The sequence below is a fragment of the Miscanthus floridulus genome, chromosome 14, assembly GCF_019320115.1.
Source record: "Miscanthus floridulus cultivar M001 chromosome 14, ASM1932011v1, whole genome shotgun sequence".
Taxonomy (NCBI): Eukaryota; Viridiplantae; Streptophyta; class Magnoliopsida; order Poales; family Poaceae; genus Miscanthus; species Miscanthus floridulus.
The window spans coordinates 4380244-4392838 of record NC_089593.1 but is presented as its reverse complement, the minus strand read 5'-3'; the positions used below and the strand labels follow the sequence as shown (position 1 = coordinate 4392838).

At 44.3% G+C, this 12595-nt stretch overlaps 2 protein-coding genes across 2 annotated transcripts; both read right to left on the bottom strand.

The window, feature by feature from the left end:
- Window positions 1-2353: 2353 nt before the first annotated feature.
- LOC136502916 (protein ALP1-like) lies at window positions 2354-3346 on the bottom strand. Its single transcript, XM_066498167.1, has 2 exons — window positions 2983-3346; window positions 2354-2805 (listed from the first exon to the last, which is right to left on the bottom strand). Exons 1-2 carry the CDS (start codon window positions 3344-3346, stop codon window positions 2354-2356), a joined length of 816 nt encoding a protein of 271 aa, XP_066354264.1.
- A 92-nt stretch (window positions 3347-3438) lies between these two features.
- LOC136502915 (L10-interacting MYB domain-containing protein-like) lies at window positions 3439-4289 on the bottom strand. The gene is made up of 2 exons (XM_066498166.1): window positions 3981-4289; window positions 3439-3903 (listed from the first exon to the last, which is right to left on the bottom strand). Exons 1-2 carry the CDS (start codon window positions 4287-4289, stop codon window positions 3439-3441), a joined length of 774 nt encoding a protein of 257 aa, XP_066354263.1.
- Between the last annotated feature and the right edge of the window lie 8306 nt (window positions 4290-12595).

Sequence of the window (12595 nt, the reverse complement as noted above, 5' to 3'; positions counted from 1 at the left end):
AATTTTGAAATTCAAATTTTGTAAACGACCTCGGATGGAAAAACTTCCTAAACTAAAAGTGTAGATCTCAAAAAGTTATGGAACTTTGTAGTTTACAACTTTTTTATTTGAATTCGTTTAGGGCCTCAAACAAGCAATTTATACTCGGTTTAGTATAATATATTGGGAACTAAAATGAAATCAAGACACAAGTGAAAGTGTGGTGTAGTGGTAGAGGAGGTTCGTGCGTAGGGGGAGATCATGGGTTCGAATCCCACCGGCTACGTATACGCGAAAAATGCCGAAGATGGGTTGGCGCTGGCCGGTGGGGGCCTTCACCGATTAAAAAAATTTTCTATTTTTTTTGGGTAAAAATTCCCATTTTTTCGGGTTTTTTTTTGTTTCAACTTTGCCTCGACAAAGGCTTTGCCGAGTGCCCGACAAAAGACACTCGATAAAGACGTCTTTGTCGACGCATTTTTTTGCCGAGTGGTCTTTGCCTAGTGCAAATTGGCTCGGCAAAGCCACTGAGTCCGATAGCCCACCCAGTCGAGAGAGAGAGAGAGCGCGCACGCGGTGTGAAAATGACGGATGCAGCGCCGGCGGCTGCTGGGACCCGAACTAGGAAGAGGGGGGATCGATCTGGACTAAGGTACTGTAGGCTGTGCGAGCTAGGCGTCGGTGTCGGCGGCGGCGAGCGGACGAGGGGAATGCGAGGAGGCAAGACGGAAACCAAAACGAGGGAGGGGGAGGACAGTTGGGGGATGGATTTTTTTAGGCTATATGTGGATGAGTTCCGTGGCATACAATTTTCGCGAGATAAGCTCACGTAACAGTGTTGGGTCCAGTACACAGACGTATATATATATGCTGATGCTCATATAGATTTTTTTCGTATGGCATGAAATACCATAACTAGTTCTCCTTTCTCTCTCACTTACAAGTGGGACCATGTCTCATCCCCCTCCTTCCCTCCTCCCCCATCCATGCATCTTCTCCGTCCTCTCCCTCTCTTGTTCTCCCATGGCGAGCAGGTGAAGCTAGGAGCAGCAAGGAGGGGCACCCTACCAGGACGTGCCGTCTGGAGACGGTTCGGCCAGCACGCTCACCCACGCTCGCTGGCATGCCCCTACCCGCCCCGCCCCTCCATCTGCACGTCCCGGAGATGGTCCTAGCTCATCGGCGCGCCCCTGTCCGCCCGGAGCCTGTCCTACTACCCATATGCACCTCGTCGAAGATGGCACTCGCTCACTGACGCACCCTTGTACTCCCGGAGCTTGCCTAGCTAGAGCTCGGCCCACCACGCCCCATATATGCCTCGCCGGAGATGACCTCGCCCACCGGTGTGTCCTGTCCGCACGGAGCTCACCTAGCTTGCCGGAGCTTCGTTCCTGTAGCGGGCACAGTTGCTACCGAGTGGCAAATCTACTCACCCATCGCAGCCGCCACAAAGGAGCTCGGACAGAGGACTCCCCCTGTACTGTAGGCTTGGCACGGAGGAGCTCGGTCATAAGAGGAGTTCGCCCAGTGCGACCAGCATGGAGGAGCTCGCCAAGCACTCACTGGAGATGGAGCTTGTGCTTGTTGCCATTATCCACGGTGTCGTGGGGGCACTGGCGGATGGACGAAGAAGAAAGGGAGCAGAGGATGACACGTGGGTACTCTAGGTCAGTGAGCAGAGAGACAGAGAAATGGCACAAGTATTTTAGATAACTAGATAACACCCCACGCGTGATGCAGGAATTTTGTAGTATTATATAAATGGAGGATTCATGGAGAAATAGTGAAACCTGAAAAAAAAATGCACATGTTCATTTACAGTCTCTATATAGGATTCCGAGCATCTACGATGACCGTATGCTGTTCCTTCGGCCATTCATGCAGCGTCCTGACTCGGACTACATGGACGAACATGAAGAAAGATGATGTGTTATCGCTGAGAGTTTTAGACCGGTGCATTCGGGATAAGTAGGCAAGAAAACCTGCAGAGTGGCCATCGATCTGTTCACGGAAGGTTTCCTCCAGACTTGATCCTAAGAGCCTGTTTGGTTGAGCTGTGGATTTTAAAAAAGCTGCTGTGAGCTGTGGGCTGTGGAAAAAGCTGAAAGCCGTTTGGTCAGAGCAGCTGTGAAACTGCAGGATGTGTAGAAATGTCTGTAATGCCCTTAAAGGCCCGAGGGACTATTTATATTCAAATTGCTTGTAAATAAATATTGTACTCACTTATTTGTATGTAAATGACTATTTTGGTAAGGAAAAATAAATTTGTTCCAAGTTTTTTAGTATTCAAAGTGATTTGGTCCATACAAATATAATAATATTAGCATTTTACAAAAGATAAGGGCTCATCAAATCATGTCATCCCTCAACATAACTATCTCACACTATACAAAGCATCGGCTATTCTACTACGAATGATATTCATGGCATCCTCATTCTCCACATCTTCAATCTCATCTTCCGGTGTCGTGTCATCTTCTTGTACCAAGTATTCATCATCATCATCACATCTTTCGAACTCCTTATCATGCAAATTGCTATCACGAATAAAATTATGCAATGCCAAACAAGCAAGAATGATGTGCTTCTGAGTACGAGTTGAGAAACTTGGTATGCCCTTCAAAATACGCCACTTCTCCTTCAATACTCCAAAGGCCCGCTCAATGACATTTCGAAGGGATGAATGATTGAAATTGAACACCTCATATTTCCCTTGGGGTGGTCCAGAACGATTACGAAATTCTGGAATATGGTATGTGCTTCCTTTGAAAGGGACCAGATACCCTGTTCGGTTTGGATATCCAGAGTCCACAAGATAATATTTCCCTACAAAGTAAAATCAATGTAAGCAAATAAATAATACAAGTACCTCACGTACTGCTGGTCCAACCATTAGGAAGCAAATACATAATACGTGTGATATGTGTATACCTTTAGGAGGCACAGGAAAATCATCAAAATTTGCCAAAGCATGATTGAGGATACGTGTGTCATGGGCACAACCGGGCCAACCAGCAACCGCAAAGATAAACCTCATGTCAAAGTCGCAAACAGCTAGCAAATTCTGAGATGTATATCCATGACGGCATGTGTGATTAACCGTATCCTCAGCTGGCACAACCACTGGAACATGTGAACCGTCTATTGCTCCAATAGCGCCTTTGAAGTATGGCCAGAAACGGTCTTCTTTGATTCTTTCATGTTCCGAAGAAAAAGTAGCATCTCTTGGCTTAATATTGTCTTTACCTAACTTGCGCAAACACTTCAGCACCTCATGAAACTTAGTGTGGACTGTCCACAGTGAACGAGTGAAGCGATTTTCCACTTGTGAAAATGATTGCGGTCCTCCGACAATCCACAAGAACATCGCCAATGACTCAATGGATGAAACATTGTTAGTGGAGGTCAAACCATAGTTCAAGACTAGCAACTCATGCAGTGCCATGAAGACATCGGTGCTCATTCGAAACATCTTATAGAAGTTCCTTCTTCCACCCCACACTCTTCGACCATCTTCATAGCCTCTCCAATAGTGGGGACAACATTAGTGGGAGAAGCTGAGGTGGCAGATGCACTAGAGATCCTATATGCTACACTTTCTATCTTCAAACATGTGTTTTTGTACATTCGATAAAATGGACTCTTTTCTTCTTTGCTTTCAGCAACAGTACAGGAGCTCTTGCGTTTCTTTTTCCCTTTTTGCTTCAAATCAGCCAGCTTGACATCATCTTTAGGTGGAGGTTTTGGCACCTCGGCCACGCAATCATCACTCTCATCCGAAGATATATCACCAGGACAAGCTGCAGTGGCCCCAGTCACATGTACCTTGCCGAAAATCAGATCAAGATCATCAAGGTACTTCGGTCCTTGTTTTCTGAACCTCACATGATTGAATTTAAGCCCTTTTTCACGATTATTGCACCTCTGAAATTGAATGAAAAATTTTAGCACGACACACCATATCATACTATGGACAAAATATCAACAGAAATAGTGCTTACAGCAAGGTGTTCATCCCACCAATCCTGGGGGCAATCAACAGTTCCCTTAGCCGCATCCCATCCAAGTCCAGTGGCATAATTTTTTAACTCCATGAACCAAACATATTCTTTTTTTAAGTTATCTAATTTGTTCTTCAATTGTATCTTTGTTCGCTTGTCACCAGTTTTGGCTTCAAACTTGGCTACAATATTTTTCCAACCAGTGCTAGTCCAAAGCCCCTGGGGCCTATTCCCAGCTTCTATCTCCCCTTTGCATACATCAATCAAATGATTCAAAAAGAAATCACCCCAATCTGCCTTGTCACCCATTCTTGAATCAAACAAAACAAAATTTTCAGACATTCTAATTACCATAATATCATGCCATTATTTCTATCAAATACACAGCACACTGAACTGAGAATAAATAACATGTATCTGGAAGCGTAGATCGATGGAGCTTGGACTTGGTTTGCCAATGTCGTTGATTAACAGGCTTCTTATACAGTTAAACAGCTTATAGTTCCGTTTACAATAGGAATACCTGGATGACGGTCTTGGAGCCAACAAAAGCCTCTATCTTCTTCCAGTCACGGTCAAAGCTGAAAAGAAAAGAAACATAGTTGACACACGAATATTACATGCAAGATGTGGTCTTATATTTCACTGACAATTTTTTGGGCCAGGTGTATGGATTCAAGAACAGTAAATGGTGTGCTCTTGGGGCAACAAGGCACGTTATCATCACAATCATATGCAAAAGGCAGCGATCATACGCACCGAAAAGAAAGTTGTGCAGAGATAACGATAGTGTGAGCACATGAGGCTATGGGAGTTTGGGACCAAGAGTGGCATCATGACAACAAATCATGATGCTCAAAGACGTCAATAAATTCAGGTGTCCAATCAGGACCAAGTTAATGCTTGCAATCAAAATACTATGAAGCAGAGAATGAGAGAAGCCAGAATACTGCTAACAACCCGTGTGTGTAAGAGTGCATTCTGAAAGGCCATCCGCAAAGTATATGCTGATAAAGATGCACGCCTTTTCAATTGGACAGATGAGATGCATGATTTTTGGATCCTGCTTAACTTGTGTCCGCAGACTAATTGCAAGAACACATGCTTTGCTGGCTTAGAGAATCTAGTGTGCCCTACCTAGGCAAATGACACCACCAGTTGAGCAAGGAGCACTACTGCACTAGAGTCTTCATCAGTTGAAATTCCAACATCCACAAATTAACGCATCAAAAAGCCCGGCGCATCATCCCAAGACATTAAAAAATAAAAATCCACAACGACACAATTAACGCATCAAAAAGACAGAAAACATCTAGTCTTTTAGCCAGAATACACCACAAAGCCCGGCGCTTCATACCTGTGAAACGCAAAGCGCGCATCAAAACAAACGAAACCCAAGTGAGGGGTTGCGGTCTGCTTACAGCTGCAGGGCCTCGAGGAACTTATCGTGCTCTTGCTCCGTCCAGCTCTCCCGGGATTGAGAATAAATAACATGTATCAAACCATTTATGAGAGATTGAGATACCTTCTGTGTAGATCCGGTCACTGGAAGCGTAGATCGATGGAGCTTGGACTTGGTTTGCCAATGTCGTTGAGCCCAGGAATTGCTCTTAGCAGCAGAGTGTTCTGTGATGAAACAAGAAAAAAAAGGAAAAGGCTTCTCTTTCAGAAGACAGGACCTTTATCTATCATCCGCGACTGCAATCGAACACTATACGTGGATAGAAGGAAAGGAGCTTGTTAATCCAAGAAAGCTAACCTGCTTGTCGAGTGGGTGGCGGAAGTCGTCGGCGTCGAGGCCCGACCTCGACCTGCAACCGAGAAGGGGCAGAGACAGGGACTCCCGCCGGGGTGACCAGTAGGGCGATGAGGATGGGGACGGCGCCGGAGAGGATGGGGACGGCGCCGGAGAGGACCGGGCGGCGCCGGAGAGGATGGGGACGGCGACGGAGAGGACCGGCCGCCGCCAAACCCTAGCTCTGCCTGGGCGTCGCCACCTGCGGACAGACGAGTCGTCTCGCGCGGACGGGAAGAAGAGGAAAAGATCGAAGCGTTTTCTTTGTAACCTGTGGCAGTGCGGGTAATTTCCATCCTCCACAGCCGGTGAAAGCAGCCCTCCCCCTGCTGTGAAAAATGAACTACCCAAAAGCTAGCTTTTGTACAATTTATTGGGCCAACTAAGGGCCTTTGGTTAATTTCTTGACTTCTACAAAAGCTACAGCAGGTTGGAAGCCAAACCAAAGAGGGCCTAACACGAACAGCTTATCAGAGAATCAATTTTAATATGATTAAGATTTTCTGATAAGCTACGGTCTAAAAAATCTGTAGTGTTCAAAATTTGGATGTTTAGCGGTCCTGATTATTGTCCCATGAATTCTTTGTCCTGAGTGTAAAATAACTTATATTTCCCAGGTTGGTAATATATTATTTGTTGATCAAATATTAGCTACAAACCTTCAAAAAAATATTAGCTAAAAGCAATTATGGTAATATTTTTCTAATTTCTTATTACACCACATAACATAAATAGAATTTGGATAGAAGTTCAAATGAATAAATTCACGTAGCTACGTTAACTTATATATAAGAGGCCACCTGTAATAAAAAAATCGACCTCCCAACTGCCGGCTCTGACCATCCATCTTCGGGCCGGATTAGTTGGCTACTAAAATTTGTCATACCAAAAATTTTATAAGAAAAAGTTACCAAAACTTGGACAAAAATATTTGGTATACTAATTGTGAGGGTATTGGTAAATTTTGATACCAAACCAAATGGTTGTCAAAATTTTGGCTTGCTTAAGTTTTGGCAACCAAATTTTGGCAACCACCCAATCAGGCTCTTCATTCTCCAAGGCCGCAGCGACACGTTCTCCGTCCCTAACCATTGTTGTGCGACTTCTAATGATGAAGGACCTCTCACCGCAGCTTCATCGACCTCCCCTGCGGGCAGCGACAACTCCAATTTTAGGCGGCGCCGGCATCGAGGAAGGAGGCCTGACTCTTGTAGACAATGGATTCCGTAGCTTCATTGATCTCCTTTGTAGGCTTGCAGGGTCAAGCGGGGTGGCCTGCTTAGCGGTTGGCCAGTGGGAATGGACGGACTGCCGATCGAGCAGGAGCCAGCGGCCGGGACTGGGTGGTCGGGTGAGCGGCTGGCAGGGCGACTGAGTGCGTGGTCGCGTGGAGCGAGGGAGCCAAGAATTCGAGTAAAAGAATGGCCTCTCAGTTGCCACGTAGTTGTAGGTGAGGAGAATTTTCTAAGAGCAAGGATAATAATACAGCCGTCTGTTGGCTCAACCCACTCATATAGTAGTTCCATCTTCACTATTAATATATAGCTCCACTTATTTGTCTTACAAAGGTTCTTGATTTTTGTGTCTAAGCTGGTTGTAAGCTTACGGTCCGCTTCTCCTCTCTCTCATCTCCTATCTCCTTCACTTCAGCATTTAACCTGCTTACGACCTTTTTTATACTAGTATAATGCCCGTGCTAACGCCACGGTTTTACTTTAGGAATGCATATGAAAACAACCAATGTTTTTTTTTTCATAGTTCAACTTTTATATAATTGTATTTGAGCATGTATACAATCCGGAAAACACTTTTGCACCATGGCTTCCTCCTCGCCTCCACGAAGGGCGTGAGCGCGGGCGATCGGGACGCTGACAGCAGGCATGCGGCATGCACGTGTCTAGTATTGCTCGACAACTATATAAGCGGGAGCACCTTACAGAGAAGAATGTGAGGTGCCTCCTATGTTAGGACTTAGGACCGTCTAGCACTATTGAAAATGTCAATTGTGATTAACCAATTCTATTATGCTCTAAAGATCACTTATTTCCTATTTGAATCTCTATCTCTACCCCTATAATACACCACTTCAAATTATCCTACAGCTACCAAATAAATCCCACCTCTACAGTCATGACCTAAACTACGTCCACCTCACAAAACGCACACAGAAAAAGATGATATTAAAAACGTACGCACCAAATTAACTCTCACTCATTCTCTCTCCTTACTCAGCCACGTCCGACGGCCGATATTCTTTGGATCTCCCACCCCGATCTCCCCACTTCACCGCTCCACCCCACCCATGCGCGCAATCTCCGTCTTCCCTGTTATCCCCCAGCCCCAGCAAAACCTCGATCTTCCATGCCTTTGTCTGCCCACCCTGCGCCGCCGCTACCGAGGGCAGGGCGCAGTGCCTTCTCCTCCGCCGCCACCCGCTGGAGGAGCGTGATGCGTGGGTGCTCATCACGGCACACGTCGCGCAGGACCGGCATCCCCCTTCTTTGATCCATTGGCACAGATGCAAATCGCTAATCCACCATCCACCTGATCTCATCCATGTCCTGCCGCCGTCGTCGCCAACGACTATAGGTGACGATTGGTTCCCAGCCGGCTTCCTGTGGAGGAGTTCGGTCCCCGCAGAGGTTTTACGGGCGGTAGGTTTTGCAGTGCTCAAGAGAGCAGATAGACAAGATTCAGGGGAAGGCCACGGGTGCTTGGTCTTGCTTGTGATGTGCTCGCTCTGGTTTTTCTATTAAATTGATTTTGCTTATTATTCTTCTGATGTCGCTTTTACTAATCCAGGTGCAACACTGCTGGTGATCAAGAAAAATTTTCGTGGCGGTGGCAACGCGCTGTACGATTGGCTCGGTGACGGCTCATCGCAGGGCTTCTGCTCGTGGTGTGGCGTGCTATGTGTCTGTGACAACATCACTTTGTCGCGGCCATCGGCAGTCTGCCATGTGTTGTCTCAATGTAGTGATGGTGCATTATTTCCTCGTATTAATTTCAGATGCTGAGATTGGTGGTTGTTCATTGCTTGAAACTCTGTAAGTAGGTTTCAAAAATGGTTTAGTTCAGTTATTCGTTGGCTTGTTGATGCCAGGATCTCAGAATGAGAGAACATAGTGTTGCTCTGAATGATTTCACCTACTCGACAATTATGACAGCAACAGTGGCCCGCATACCTCTCCAAATTCAAGCTCAGGTGATCAAGACAAACTACCGGTATACACCAATTGTTGGAACTGCACTTCTGGCATCTTACTCGAAGCTTTGCAGCACTGAAGAAGCTCTTTCTATATTCAAAATGATTGATCAGAAGGATGTTGTTGCATGGTCTACAATGTTGACTTGCTATGCCCAAGCTGGAGATTGTATGGTGCCACAAATGTATCATCAAGATCACTATGCATGGCTTGAAGCCAAATGAGTTTGCGGTTGTGGCCCAACGCCAGCGTCTCGACTGGTCAAGTGGTGACGCGAGGACGTCGCTTGTCTGGCCGCTGCCATGCTGAAGCGAGGCAACACCTCGAGCCTACTCGACAAGGTAATCTATCTTACCTGGACGACTGGATTGGAGGGAGTGTTCAGTGGTACAGTAGAGAGTGTGGGTTGCAAGCTATATCGAATCACTCAGCTGCTTATTGGGGATAAAAATATATGTATGTGACGCCAATCTTAACAAGTATGCTTTTATGTGATGAATAATATATTAGTGTTTTTGTATAGTATGACAGACAATGCCAATATATAGCTCACCGAAATGAAGCAGAAAGAAATAAATTATACTCTGTTTCTGGCTCTCCAAGATACAATATCGATTATCAAATTAACATATTACAGATAACATATTGATAGCAGATCATCCATTGGCCCCTTGTATGATTGTTATCGTATTACTCAAATTCAGGATGCTTTATCAACTCCTCTTGGAGCTCGTACTGTTTTTGGTGAACTAAAAAAATCTGGTTGTCCATAATATTAGCCCCTGTTGGATTTGCTTGTTTATATGAATTTTTTACTTTGTTCGTGGCAGTGGATGGTGTCCTAATTCTTGCTTATCCCCTTGCTTCTTTTTCTCTAGGTTGTCATGCCATTAGATTCATGCACATAGTGGATAGTTACTGATGCTATATTCTGTTTTGCAATGCAGATTCATGAAGGGTGTTAGGGATATTTAGCAGCGTCATTACTCATCAGCAGGTACGCTTGCTTTATTCATGTGAAGTCTAGAATAAAACTCGATAACAAATTTGATAAGATTAATTGGTTTTCTATGCTATTAACTTGATTTTATTCTAAACTTGATACCTGATATGGAGCGAGTGCACACAAGGCTGATACGGAGTGAGTGAGCATCTCGTCGGCTGATTATCGTCTTCGTGTAGCACATATATGTTTTGCATGTTTGATTTGATATCATAGACAGATTAGAAGTTTTTATATTTTGTATATATAGGTGATTTTGTATATAATGAATAACATTAATGTTTTTTACGTGTTGAAATTGTTTGAACTTTAACTAACTAGTATAATGCCCGTGCTAACGCCACGGTTTTATTTTAGGAATGCATATGAAAACAACCAATGTTTTTTTTTTCATAGTTCAACTTTTATATAATTGTATTTGAGCATGTATACAATCCGGAAAACACTTTTGCACCATGGCTTCCTCCTCGCCTCCACGAAGGGCGTGAGCGCGGGCGATCGGGACGCTGACAGCAGGCATGCGGCACGCACGTGTCTAGTATTGCTCGACAACTATATAAGCGGGAGCACCTTACAGAGAAGAATGTGAGGTGCCTCCTATGTTAGGACTTAGGACCGTCTAGCACTGTTGAAAATGTCAATTGTGATTAACCAATTCTATTATGCTCTAAAGATCACTTATTTCCTATTTGAATTAGTTAAAGTTCAAACAATTTCAACACGTAAAAAACATTAATGTTATTCATTATATACAAAATCACCTATATATACAAAATATAAAAACTTCTAATCTGTCTGTGATATCAAATCAAACATGCAAAACATATATGTGCTACACGAAGACGATAATCAGCCGACGAGATGCTCACTCACTCCGTATCAGCCTTGTGTGCACTCGCTCCATATCAGGTATCAAGTTTAGAATAAAATCAAGTTAATAGCATAGAAAACCAATTAATCTTATCAAATTTGTTATCGAGTTTTATTCTAGACTTCACATGAATAAAGCAAGCGTACCTGCTGATGAGTAATGACGCTGCTAAATATCCCTAACACCCTTCATGAATCTGCATTGCAAAACAGAATATAGCATCAGTAACTATCCACTATGTGCATGAATCTAATGGCATGACAACCTAGAGAAAAAGAAGCAAGGGGATAAGCAAGAATTAGGACACCATCCACTGCCACGAACAAAGTAAAAAATTCATATAAACAAGCAAATCCAACAGGGGCTAATATTATGGACAACCAGATTTTTTTAGCTCACCAAAAACAGTACGAGCTCCAAGAGGAGTTGATAAAGCATCCTGAATTTGAGTAATACGATAACAATCATACAAGGGGCCAATGGATGATCTGCTATCAATATGTTATCTGTAATATGTTAATTTGATAATCGATATTGTATCTTGGAGAGCCAGAAACAGAGTATAATTTATTTCTTTCTGCTTCATTTCGGTGAGCTATATATTGGCATTGTCTGTCATACTATACAAAAACACTAATATATTATTCATCACATAAAAGCATACTTGTTAAGATTGGCGTCACATACATATATTTTTATCCCCAATAAGCAGCTGAGTGATTCGATATAGCTTGCAACCCACACTCTCTACTGTACCACTGAACACTCCCTCCAATCCAGTCGTCCAGGTAAGATAGATTACCTTGTCGAGTAGGCTCGAGGTGTTGCCTCGCTTCAGCATGGCAGCGGCCAGACAAGCGACGTCCTCGCGTCACCACTTGACCAGTCGAGACGCTGGCGTTGGGCCACAACCGCAAACTCATTTGGCTTCAAGCCATGCATAGTGATCTTGATGATACATTTGTGGCACCATACAATCTCCAGCTTGGGCATAGCAAGTCAACATTGTAGACCATGCAACAACATCCTTCTGATCAATCATTTTGAATATAGAAAGAGCTTCTTCAGTGCTGCAGAGCTTCGAGTAAGATGCCAGAAGTGCAGTTCCAACAATTGGTGTATACCGGTAGTTTGTCTTGATCACCTGAGCTTGAATTTGGAGAGGTATGCGGGCCACTGTTGCTGTCATAATTGTCGAGTAGGTGAAATCATTCAGAGCAACACTATGTTCTCTCATTCTGAGATCCTGGCATCAACAAGCCAACGAATAACTGAACTAAACCATTTTTGAAACCTACTTACAGAGTTTCAAGCAATGAACAACCACCAATCTCAGCATCTGAAATTAATACGAGGAAATAATGCACCATCACTACATTGAGACAACACATGGCAGACTGCTGATGGCCGCGACAAAGTGATGTTGTCACAGACACATAGCACGCCACACCACGAGCAGAAGCCCTGCGATGAGCCGTCACCGAGCCAATCGTACAGCGCGTTGCCACCGCCACGAAAATTTTTCTTGATCACCAGCAGTGTTGCACCTGGATTAGTAAAAGCGACATCAGAAGAATAATAAGCAAAATCAATTTAATAGAAAAACCAGAGCGAGCACATCACAAGCAAGACCAAGCACCCGTGGCCTTCCCCTGAATCTTGTCTATCTGCTCTCTTGAGCACTGCAAAACCTACCGCCCGTAAAACCTCTGCGGGGACCGAACTCCTCCACAGGAAGCC